The 13453-nt window shown below is 42.1% G+C and overlaps 1 protein-coding gene across 1 annotated transcript in view; it reads right to left on the reverse strand.

Annotated features, from left to right (window-relative positions):
• LOC126281652 (putative inorganic phosphate cotransporter) overlaps nucleotides 1-13453 on the reverse strand; it is a 257128-nt gene that overhangs the window by 23057 nt on the left and 220618 nt on the right. The window contains exon 7 of the mRNA XM_049980811.1: nucleotides 5400-5532. Coding sequence (XP_049836768.1) covers nucleotides 5400-5532 — 133 coding nt within the window. The remainder of the gene's footprint in view (nucleotides 1-5399; nucleotides 5533-13453) is intronic.

Below are 13453 nucleotides of genomic sequence, written 5' to 3' on the forward strand. Positions count from 1 at the left end.
AAGTTCACTTCGACATGATGCCCAGCCGGGTTGGAGACGTTGCTGTTGTGGCAGTTCCGAGTATTAAGCTGTGCATCCTTTCTACCCTAAACATCACCTACAAATTGAATCATGTATTCTTCTGACTGTACTGCATACACACAACAAGAAAAATTTTCATTATTTGCTATGCTTTCTGGTGTTGCTATTAAGAAAGTATTTTGAAATGTCCCTTAGCTGCCATTTCATTTATTTTGCACACCTTTCCTTATAACATCATCAGCGTAAGCGTTTGGTAGAACCACCTTTTACTCCTACTGTCACTGCAGACACACAAATCATATTAATATGTTTCTGAATTTCCCTCGGTGCATTGTTGTTGTTGTTGTCTTCAATCCTGAGACTGGTTTGATGCAGCTCTCCATGCTACTCTATCCTGTGCAAGCTGCTTCATCTCCCAGTACCTACTGCAACCTACATCCTTCTGAATCTGCTTAGTGTACTCATCTCTCGGTCTCCCTCTACGATTTTTACCCTCCACGCTGCCCTCCAATGCTAAATTTGTGATCCCTTGATGCCTCAAAACATGTCCTACCAACCGATCCCTTCTTCTAGTCAAGTTGTGCCACAAACTTCTCTTCTCCCCAATCCTATTCAATACCTCCTCATTAGATACGTGATCTATCCACCTTATCTTCAGTATTCTTCTGTAGCACCACATTTCGAAAGCTTCTATTCTCTTCTTGTCCAAACTAGTTATCGTCCATGTTTCACTTCCATACATGGCTACACTCCAAACAAATACTTTCAGAAACGACTTCCTGATACATAAATCTATATTCGATGTTAACAAATTTCTCTTCTTCAGAAACGCTTTCCTTGCCATTGCCAGTCTACATTTTATATCCTCTCTACTTCGACCATCATCAGTTATTTTACTTCCTAAATAGCAAAACTCCTTTACTACTTTAAGTGTCTCATTTCCTAATCTAATTCCCTCAGCATCACCCGATTTAATTTGACTACATTCCATTATCCTCGTTTTGCTTTTGTTAATGTTCATCTTATATTCTCCTTTCAAGACACTGTCCATTCCGTTCAACTGCTCTTCCAAGTCCTTTGCCGTCTCTGACAGAATTACAATGTCATCGGCGAACCTCAAAGTTTTTACTTCGTCTCCATGAATTTTAATACCTACTCCAAATTTTTCTTTTGTTTCCTTTACTGCTTGCTCAATATACAGATTGAATAACATCGGGGAGAGGCTACAACCCTGTCTCACTCCTTTCCCAACCACTGCTTCCCTTTCATGCCCCTCGACTCTTATTACTGCCATCTGGTTTCTGTACAAATTATAAATAGCCTTTCGCTCCCTGTATTTTACCCCTGCCACCTTTAGAATTTGAAAGAGAGTATTCCAGTCAACATTGTCAAAAGCTTTCTCTAAGTCTACAAATGCTAGAAACGTAGGTTTGCCTTTTCTTAATCTTTCTTCTAAGATAAGTCGTAAGGTCAGTATTGCCTCACGTGTTCCAACATTTCGACGGAATCCAAACTGATCCTCCCCGAGGTCTGCATCTACCAGTTTTTCCATTCGTCTGTAAAGAATTCGCGTTAGTATTTTGCAGCCGTGGCTTATTAAACTGATAGTTCGGTAATTTTCACATCTGTCAGCACCTGCTTTCTTTGGGATTGGAATTATTATATTCTTCTTGAAGTCTGAGGGTATTTCGCCTGTCTGATACATCTTGCTCACCAGCTGGTAGAGTTTTGTCATGACTGGCTCTCCCAAGGCCGTCAGTAGTTCTAATGGAATGTTGTCTACTCCGGGGGCCTTGTTTCGACTCAGGTCTTTCAGTGCTCTGTCAAACTCTTCACGCAGTATCGTATCTCCCATTTCGTCTTCATCTACATCCTCTTCTATTTCCATAATATTGTCCTCAAGTACATCGCCCTTGTATAAACCTTCTATATACTCCTTCCACCTTTCTGCCTTCCCTTCTTTGCTTAGAACTGGGCTGCCATCTGAGCTCTTGATATTCATACACGTGGTTCTCTTCTCTCCAAAGGTCTCTTTAATTTTCCTGTAGGCAGTATCTATCTTACCCCTAGTGAGATAAGCTTCTACATCCTTACATTTGTCCTCTAGCCATCCCTGTTTAGCCATTTTGGACTTCCTGTCGATCTCATTTTTCAGACGTTTGTATTCCTTTTTGCCTGCTTCATTTACTGCATTTTTATATTTTCTCCTTTCATCAATTAAATTCAATATTTCTTCTGTTACCCAAGGATTTCTAGCAGCTCTCGTCTTTGTACCTACTTTATCCTCTGCTGCCTTCACTACTACATCCCTCAGAGCTACCCATTCTTCTTCTACTGTACTTCTTTCCCCTATTCCTGTCAATTGTTCCCTTATGCTCTCTCTGAAACTCTGTACAACCTCTGGTTCTTTCAGTTTATCCAGGTCCCATCTCCTTAATTTCCCACATTTTTGCAGTTTCTTCAGTTTTAATCTACAGGTCATAACCAATAGATTGTGGTCAGAGTCCACATCTGCCCCTGGAAATGTCTTACAACTTAAAACCTGGTTCCTAAATCTCTGTCTTACCATTATATAATCTATCTGATACCTTTTAGTATCTCCAGGGTTCTTCCACGTATACAACCTTCTTTCATGATTCTTAAACCAAGTGTTAGCTATGATTAAGTTGTGCTCCGTGCAAAATTCTACTAGGCGGCTTCCTCTTTCATTTCTTAGCCCCAATCCATATTCACCTACTATGTTTCCTTCTCTCCCTTTTCCTACACTCGAATTCCAGTCACCCATTACTATTAAATTTTCGTCTCCCTTCACTATCTGAATAATTTCTTTTATTTCATCGTACATTTCTTCAATTTCTTCATCATCTGCAGAGCTAGTTGGCATATAAACTTGTACTACTGTAGTAGGTGTGGGCTTCGTATCTATCTTGGCCACAATAATGCTTCACTATGCTGTTTGTAGTAGCTTACCCGCATTCCTATTTTCCTATTCATTATTAAACCTACTCCTGTATTACCCCTATTTGATTTTGTGTTTATAACCCTGTAGTCACCTGACCAGAAGTCTTGTTCCTCCTGCCACCGAACTTCACTAATTCCCACTATATCTAACTTTAACCTATCCATTTCCCTTTTTAAATTTTCTAACCTACCTGCCCGATTAAGGGATCTGACATTCCACGCTCCGATCCGTAGAACGCCAGTTTTCTTTCTCCTGATAACGACATCCTCCTGAGTAGTCCCCGCCCGGAGATCCGAATGGGGGACTATTTTACCTCCGGAATATTTTACCCAAGAGGATGCCATCATCATTTAATCATACAGTAAAGCTGCATGTCCTCGGGAAAAATTACGGCTGTAGTTTCCCCTTGCTTTCAGCCGTTCGCAGTACCAGCACAGCAAGGCCATTTTGGTTAATATTGCAAGGCCAGATCAGTCAATCATCCAGACTGTTGCCCCTGCAACTACTGAAAAGGCTGCTGCCCCTCTTCAGGAACCACACGTTTGTCTGGCCTCTCAACAGATACCCCTCCGTTGTGGTTGCACCTACGGTACGGCCATCTGTATCGCTGAGGCACGCAAGCCTCCCCACCAACGGCAAGGTCCATGGTTCATAGGGGGAGGCTCGGTGCATACAGTGTTCAAATAAGTTAGGGGAATGCAGCCGGGTGACGTCGTCGACAACCGCCGGTATTTCGACACTCTACCATTTTCAAGGCAAAACTGCAGCAAATAAGCGTTGTGCAAGGGAATTTAGAAGCTCGGTCTGCAGAGAAACTCCATATAGGTAACACACACGCACATGCTGTAAACACTAGCTCCATTACAAAACCCAAAGATGACCGACGTCAGAAGCAATAGATAGTGAAATGAATCAATGGGTGAGGTACCATTAACTTAGTCTCTCTGGTTTTTGGCAAGGGAGAGCGCAGGGTTCCAACAGAATCGAAAGAAAAACTATAAGGTTACATGCCAGTTTGATTTCAACTGCTTCTTTAATAACACTTTCCCATCAGCTGGAAGTGCCTGTCAGAATCCCCGTGTTTTCCACAGAATAAAAGGTACCACGACAGTGTTCTGCAAGAGTGGATTTTGTTGGCTGTTGTAAGCGTGTTGCCGCTTATGTTCAGTATACCGGTCCTCCACAGTTTTGATACTCTGGCCAATACATGACATGACACAGCTCCAAGGAATACGGTAGACACAAGCATTACGCAAACAAAGAACATTCTTTACGGAACCTAAAAGGAATCTGGTCTTAGATGGTGGTCGAATAACACATTTCACATCATAATTTCCAAAAATACGACCAGTTCTATTCGAAATACTCTTGCGTAAGGGAAAAAGGCTGTAGTCTTCTGTGCCACCTCGGTATTATCATCACTCACCTGGTGAACAGTTGGTCGACATCGCAACATACGTCTGATCTGTCTTTCACTCAAACCATTCTGACGAAAGATAACCTCAAGATGGGCTAAGACAGCTGACAAACTCTCGGGGTCCGAGATGGCATGGCCCCTGTGAACCAAGGTACGGAGCACCCCTTCATGCGCCGGCCGCTGTGACCGCTGAGGGCTAACAACGAAAGTACAATCTAATATCCGAAAAAAAGCGCGCAGGTTTCAAGCTGCAACTCGGAGGCACGTTCCTCCATAAACAAATTGGCAATGATAGCAGACAATAGGCTTCCCATCGCAACTTCATCTGTCGGCTCACGTTATAGTCATTCAACAAAAAGTGAGTGAAAGTCAACACATGTCGAAATGGGTTCGTTACTTCAACACCAAAGCTAGCCTCAATCAACCGTAGCGAGTCAGACAGAGGAATGCGAGTGAAGAGAGAGAGACCTCATCCCCACTTAATATAATATCATATTCATTCAATCGTACTTCCTCCAATTGACTTAAGAAGTCAATCGAGTTCTTAACGTGATGCTCACGCCGTCCTGCTACAGAGCTGAACAGAGTAGCAAGGTGCTTTACAACGCAACATGTCGAAGCACCAGCATTAGTCACAACCCGACAAAAAGTGTGTAGATTCCGTTACGTATCGCTTGCTTGGTTGAGTTATGCCTTGAAAATGGCAGGGTGTGCTCCAGTCGAAATATGGGTAGTTTTCGACGACCACCAGGCTGCGTACATGTAATTTATTGGAAGATTTTCATACTATTTGCGTAACTGTGATTGCTATTTCTTAGGTAACCATGATGTAAAAAATGGCACTGCGTATATGAAACCGTGCTCCGATGTAAGACATGGATTGATGGCCCTAATCAGAGCAGGTTAAATAAATAAATAAACTTTTCGACTTTCTTTACTGTAATTTAATGAGTTATTGTGCGAAAACCAATACATAGGTATCTGCACATACTTTCTTACCAATGGAGTTGACCACCTTCCTTAAGGCCCCCCTGCTGAGGATTTGCTTCTTCTCTACGCTGTTGACGATCCAGCTGGACGCAAGACTCAGGACAATATTAGCGACGTACGGCAGTGCAGAAAGTAACCCGTTCTGCGAGAACACACATCATAAAATTTCAGCTGCAGAATGTAAAAATTCTTTTTGTATTCCACAGAGTACCTCATAAGTCAAAACCTGTTGATAACGTGTTACAAAACCTTAAGGAACTGTGTACTTACGTGACATATCACACTTAAAGAACGGAGATACTTTATTGTTATTATTACTATAGCAGGTAATCCAAATTTTCAAAGCTGATGAGTGTTGAAGAACACGGAAAAACTGTCTCAAGGCACAAACTAACGCAGTCCATTGTTCAACGTTTATGGAGCCTCAAAGAGATGTCATTAGCACACTCAACTCAGTCATCTTGAACGATCTCAATAAATGGATGGGGATCAGCTCTGTCTTGCGTGTATGAAGCCTTGGTTTACATTCGACACCCTTTCATTGTTTTCATAACCAATGCTCCTTAGTTCATCCGTTTAGAGACTAAACAACTCGGAGTGAAAGGCAAATTTCATCTGTCAACCGTGAACCAGCCTACCGTAGCCAAATATGTAGCACCCACCTCTAGTTCCAAGCACCGCCCCAGAAATTATTCAAGAATAAAGAATAATTACTCCATTTGCTGTTTGACCGTCTCGAGTGGAGTATGTTGGGGCAAGACAACATCGTTGACCAGTTGCCAAGGGGAACCACATAGGGACATTACTGTTGACGTATCTGTACAATGAGTACGCACGGGTGACCCCTGTTGGCCGAACTATTCACTTCCTAGCGAAGGTTACATTAGTTTCTCAACTGATGTCTAAAGAAATTCACACGTCCGTACTTATTGTACTCATTTTGACGGAGATTTATTTCACCATGTTAGACAAGTTATCGTAGAGGGCGCTTAAAAGTTACCTCTCTAATACAATTCTGTTGCGCGTATTTGTGATGAGGTAGTATTCGTCCTCATCAATGGTTTAGTCTTGCCACCGAACCGCTTTTGGATACTGGCTAAATCCATAATGTAAGTTGGTCTACATCTCTCGTAACTAATCCTGTGTTTATCATGGATCGACATACCTTCGACATATTGATCTGCTGGTTATATCCGTGAAAATATTGAAAGAAGTTCTAAAATTATCATCCGTTGGTCATTTAGTCTCAGCTGGATGCCGCCCCTGGAAGTCCTGTTCTGCCTCGGAACTTGCGTCCAAGGTTTGTGATCAATGTATGAACTCTCAGACACTGTTACGATGGAGAGAATGCAATCTTGATCTGTGAATAATATGTTATTCTGTTAAGTGAGAGTGCTCCATTGGTAGACGGAAGTAAAGTACCGTTAACGAGCGTAAATGGTGGCTCAGATGGCTCTGAGCACTATGGGACTTACTATCTGAGGTCATCAGTCCCCTAGAACTTAGAACTACTTAAACGTAACTAATCTAAGGACATCACACACATCCACGCCCGAGGCTGGATTCGAACCTGCGACCGCAGCGGTCGCGCGGTTCCAGTCTGAAGCGCCTAGAACCGCTCGGCCACACCGGCCGGTCCGAGCGTAACTGCATTATTATTATTGAAGTACTTCTCTATTAAAAAACTGAGGCGCGTCCAAAAGCTACTACACGTTTACAGCAATTTTGTTGCATTGTCGAGTTTGGCTTGTGACGATAATAAATGTAAGCCTATCAAATCTTTACCCTGTTTACCTTTTGTTGAGAATGTATTCATGTAGCACATTCCAGTACAAACACTAATGTTGTCTACCAATGGCGAGTCACCAAATAAAAGTTTTATCTTTTTCCCAACACAACAACGTCAAGTTACGTCTACATCCTGATTATTAAGAGACCGTAAATGAGTACTACCAGAGTTAGGGATCTCAAACTCGTGCCACTGTTACGTAATCAACCAGAACGAGCTCATCTGTAGTTAATTTTATATAATTTCAAAACAGTCGCAGAAGTGCTGAGATACACATACACTCGACAGACAAGAAATTGGGTTAGCTAAAGACAAAATGGTAGAAAATTCAGACCATTTGTCAACAGTAGGAGAAAAACCATCTGGGGCGTCATGTCAGTGAGAGAGGGGAAATGCGTCTTGATTTAGGAGATGTGAGGTACCCGACACTCACTCTGTTAATTGCCTAGGTCCCGTGTGTAATTGTGGCGACCTGTCGTACGTATACATCGACAGTGCGACAGTCGACAAGAATGATTTAGAGTCTGTGCTACCCATGATAGAGAGTTGCAAGAACAAAATTTTGTGATTCATTGTATCTCTCATGTGTCCTGCAAGTGTCAATAAAGTTCTTTACTTGTTGCTATTTATCTGTCACTTTCTGCAGGGTAAAAGTTAGTAATACTACAGTGGTGACCCTGGTTTGTTCAAATGGCTCTAAGCACTATGGGACCTAACATATAAGGTCATCAGTCCCGTAGACGTAGAACTACTTAAACCTAACTAACCTAAGGGGAACACACATCCATGCCCGAGGCAGGATTCGAACCTGCGACCGTAGCGAACGCGCGGTTCCAGATTGAAGCGCCTAGAACTGCTCGGTCACACCGGCCGGCTGACCATGTATTGTAAAAATTAGTTCTTCCGCACTCCGTAACTACCACGCCGCCTCGAGAATGGAGAAGCAACACTCAGAACCATAGTAGCTTACCTGTAAACAAGAAGAAAAACAACATCCACATAATCACACTTCACCGATTTTTACAACGATTTCGTCGCTACTAGGCAGTCCAGCTGCAACGTCACCAACTACAACAGCTTCAGTACAGCTACAGACTTTCTGGACAGCTTATCCGACAGAATGGTTCGTGCATCGTCCAACAAAGTGGTGTATGTAACAACGAAGACAAATTGAACCCAATCCAACTTGGATGACTAATTGGTTAAAGTGGTTCAAGACGCAGTATTGCAGCGCATCTCGGCGCAGGATATCAAGACTTTAGAGACACAGCAATGAAGCGCCAGTCAGTAACTAAGCGACAACGTATGCAACGAATCCTGAATGAAGAGTCGGGCAATAACTGGACCGCCTGTATCCGACTGCACCCGCTACCTGCCTCCAGAGCTTCATGCAGCAGCTAAAGTGGTTGAATGCAGGAGTTGTATACAGAGCAGACAGAAGTGCTTTATATAACGATGAGGTTTTAGGAGGACTAAATTTTTTGTTTTGCATAAATAAATGTCATCCTGGTTCTCTCTCATAATGAACATGAGCACAGAAGACACTTACATCTGTTATTTCAATGCATTCAGGAGAGTGGTGTTCTCCTAAATATGCATCCCATTGACGCGGAAGCCGGGCGATTGGCGACAGCATACGCCTGGCGGCCGGAAAAGACCCATTTTACTTTGCGTGGGCAGATATACACAAGTCCGACGACCTGCATTTGCCGATGTAGCGGATACGGCAGTGTGCTTTCCGCGTTGGATAGTGACTGTTCGAGAGCGCCAGTTCATCGCTTTTTAGCACACTCTTTACTGTGCTGAAATACCAGTAACTAACAGTATCAAACATGTCTCGATATTAGAGGCACTTGGGAAATCTTAGTGGGATACTGAAGAAGAGATGGAAAAATGTGAAAAGTGAAGAAAAAGAAAGTCAGGATGCTAGTGAAAGTATCAATGTAAATATACCGCAGGGGGAAAACATTCGAAGACAAATGAAATTTGACAGTATTGTTGACAACAACGTTGAGAGACACTATGTTGCTGGTACTGTTGATTAAAAAAACACTGAAGGAAAGACAGATGAATCTACACTATATAATTTTTCACTATTATTATTATTATTATTACTCAAAACGAAATGCGCTGATTGCGACCAAAGTACCTTGAGTTTTGAATTAGATCCAATGCGCTAGGGATTATCACGTAGAATCACTCTAAAATGTTCCTATTGCGAACTGAGTGGAAATTAATCTTCCACGTCACATAGCTATACGTTGAGAAGATGTTTCAAACAAAATACAAGCAGAGCTATGCTTGTCATTTATATATGCAGGAAAAGGACATTAAAGCTTTCACCATTTCCCGATGATTATGAATATGCTCTTTTTCTCCTGTGATACTTCTCAAGAAAATGTGCGACGTGTAGAAACTGCTGTTGACGAATCTGTTGTTGTTGTTGTTGTTGTCTTCAGTCCTGAGACTGGTTTGATGCAGCTCTCCATGCTACTCTATCCTGCGCAAGCTTCTTCATCTCCCAGTACCTACTGCAGCCTACATCCTTCTGAGTCTGCTTAGTGTATTCATCTCTAGGTCTTCCTCTACCATTTTTACCCTCCACGCCGACCTCCAGTACTAAATAGGTGATTCCTTGATGCCTCAGAGCATGTCCAACCAACCGATCCCTTCTTCTGGTCAAGTTGTGCCACAAACTCCTCTTCTGCCCAATTCCATTCAATACCTCCCAATTAGTTAGGTGATCTATCCATCAAATCTTCAGAATTCTTCTGTAGCACCACATTTCGAAAGCTTCTATTCTCTTCTTGTCTAAACTATTTATCATCCATGTTTCACTTCCATACATGGCTACACTCCATACAAATACTTTCAGAAACGACTTCCTAACAGTTAAATCTGTACTCGATGCTAACAAATTTCTTTTCTTCTGAAACGCTTTCCTTGCTATTGCCAGTCTACATTTTATATCCTGTCTACTTCGACCATCATCAGTTATTTTGCTCCCAAAATAGCAAAATTCCTTTAGTACTTTAAGTGACTCATTTCCTAATCTAATTCCCTCAGCGTAACCCGACTTAATTCAACTACATTCCATTATCCTCGTTTTGCTTTTGTTCAGGTTCATCTTATACCCTCCTTTTTAAGACACTGTCCATTCCGTTCAACTGCTCTTCCAAGTCCTTTGCTGTGTCTGACAGAATTACAATGTCATCGACGAACCTCAAAGTTTTTATTTCTTCTCCATGGATTTTAAAACCTACTCCGAACTTTTCTTTTGTTTCCTTTACTGCTTGCTCAATATACAGATTGAATAGCATCGGAGAGAGGCTACAACCCTGTCTCACTCCCTTCCCAACCACTGCTTCCCTTTCATGTCCCTCAACTCTTATAACTGCCAACTGGTTTCTGTACAAATGGTAAATAGCCTTTCGCTCCCTGTATTTTACCCCTGCCACCTTTAGAATTTGAAAGAGAGTATTTCAGTCAACATTGTCAAAAGCTTTCTCCAAGTCTACAAATGCTAGAAACGTAGGCTTGCCTTTCCTTAATCTTTCTTCTAAGATAAGTCGTAGGGTCAGTATTGCCTCACGTGTTCCAACATTTCTACGGAATCCAAACTGATCTTCCCCGAGGTCGGCTTCTACCAGTTTTTCCATCCGTCTGTAAAGAATTCGCGTTAGTATTTTGCAGCTGTGACTTATTAAACTGATAGTTCGGTAATTTTCACATCTGTTAACACCTGCTTTCTTTGGGATTGGAATTATTATATTCTTCTTGAAGTCTGAGGGTATTTCGCCTGTCTCATACATCTTGCTCACCAGATGGTAAAGTTTTGTGAGGGCTGGCTCTCCCAAGGCTGTCAGTAGTTCTAATGGAATGTTGTCTACTCCCGGGGCCTTGTTTCGACTTAGGTCTTTCAGTGCTCTGTCGAACACTTCACGCAGTATCGTATCTCCCATTTCATCTTCATCTACCTCCTCTTCCATTTCCATAATATTGTCCTCAAGAACATCGCCCCTGTGTAGACCCTCTATATACTCCTTCCACCTTCCTGGTTTCCCTTGTTTGCTTAGAACTGGGCTGCCATCTGAGCTCTTGATATTCATGCAAGTGGTTCTCTTTTCTCCAAAGGTCTCTTTAATTTTCCTGAAGGCAGTATCTATCTTACCCCTGGTGAGATAAGCCTTTACATCCTTACATTTGTACCCTAGCCATCCCTGCTTAGACTTTTTGCACTTCCTGTCGATCTCATTTTTGAGACGTTTGAATTCCTTTTTGCATGCTTCACTTACTGCATTATTATATTTTCTCCTTTCATCAATTAAATTCAGTATCTCTTGTGTTACCCAACTATTTCTACTAGCCCTCGTCTTTTTACCTACTTGATTCTCTGCTGCCTACACTATTTCATTCCTTAAAGGTACCCATTCTTCTTCTATTGTATTTCTTTCCCCCCTTCCTGTCAATTGTTCCCTTATGCTCTCCCTGAAACTCTGTACAACCTCTGGTTCTTTCTCCTTAAATTCCCACCTTTTTGCAGTTTCTTCAATTTTAATCTACAGTTCATAACTAATAGATTGTTGTCAGAGTCCACATCTGCCCCTGGAAATTTCTTACAATTTAAAATCTGGCTCCTAAATCTCTGTCTTACCATTATATTATCTATCTGAAACCTTCTACTATCTCCAGGGTTCTTGCATGTATACAACCTTTTTTCATGATTCTTGAACCAAGTGTTAGCTATGATTACGTTATGCTCGTTGCAAAATTCTACCAGGCGGCTTCCTATTTCAGTTTTCCCCCCAATCTATATTCACCTACTACGTTTCCTTCTCTCCCTTTTGCTACTATCGAATTCGAGTCACCCATGACTATTAAATTTTCGTCTCCCTTCTATATGAATAATTTCTTTTATCTCATCATACATTTCATCAATCTCTTCGTCATCTGCGGAGCTAGTTGGCATATATACTTGTACTACTGTGATAGGCATGGGCTTCGTGTCTATCTTCGCGACAATAATGCGTTCACTATGCTGTTTGTAGTAGCTTACCCGCACTCGTATTTTTTTTAATTCATTATTAAACCTACTACTGCATTCCCCCTATTTGATTTTGTATTTATAACCCTGTATTCACCTGACCAGAAGTCTTGTTCCTCCTACCACCGAACTTCACGAATTCCCACTGTATCTAATTTTAACCTATACATTTCCGTTTTTAAATTTTCTAGCTTACTTGCCCAATTAAGCGATCTGACATTCAACGCTCCGATCCGTAGAACGCCAGTTTTTGTTCTCCTTATAACGACGTCCTCCTGAGTAGTCCTCACCCGGAGATCCGAATGGGGGACTATTTTACCTCCAGAATATTTTACCCTAGAGATCGCCATCATTTAATCATACAGTAAAGCTGCATGCCCTCGGGAAAAATTGCGGCTGTAGTTTCCCCTTGCTTACAGCCGTTCGCAGTACCAGCACAGCAAGGCCGTTTTGGTTAGTGTTACAAGGCCAGGTCAGTCAATCATCCAGACTGTTGCCCATGCAACTACTGAAAAGGCTGCTGCCCCTCTTCAGGAAACACACGTTTGTCTGGCCTCTCAACAGATACCCCTCCGTTGTGGTTGCACCTATGGTACGGCTATCCGTATCGCTGAGGCACGCAAGTCTCCCCACCAACGGCAAGGTCCATGCTTCATGGGGGGGGGGGGGGGGGAAGGGGGGAGTGGGCGGAGGGGGAAGGGGGGGGGGAAGGTGTTGATGAATCTACGAAAGCAATTTTTGATAAACTTCGGTAATGGTAAAAAATAAGTATAAGAGGTCAGAACTGAATAGTGATCGTGAGCTTAATGAAAGTGACTCTGGCGAAGATTCAAAATTGGATTCTTAGAATGAGTTTGTTCATAATCATCTTGAGAAGAGTGCATAATTGGATTCCAATAATGAGGTTATTGATAATAATTGTGAAGAAAATTTGCACATGGTATCCGATTGTGAGCTTAGTGATGATGATATTGCCAACAGTGATTTAATACCGCAAAGTTCCGATGACAAAATATAGTTATATGTGAGTTACGATGGTTCATTGCCGTTGTTTCCGAAATGTAGGTTTTGGCACCGTTGTAAATTTGATCACAGGATGCATTGTCGACTCTGGTACTGAAACACCGTTCTGTCAAACTTGCGTGGCTACAGCAGCACAATTAGATGAAGATTCGCCGGAATTTAGTTTGTGGTCGGTAGGGCACACCAATTAGTGTTCCGTGATTCATT

This window comes from Schistocerca gregaria, chromosome 1 (assembly GCF_023897955.1).
Source record: "Schistocerca gregaria isolate iqSchGreg1 chromosome 1, iqSchGreg1.2, whole genome shotgun sequence".
Taxonomy (NCBI): domain Eukaryota; kingdom Metazoa; phylum Arthropoda; class Insecta; order Orthoptera; family Acrididae; genus Schistocerca; species Schistocerca gregaria.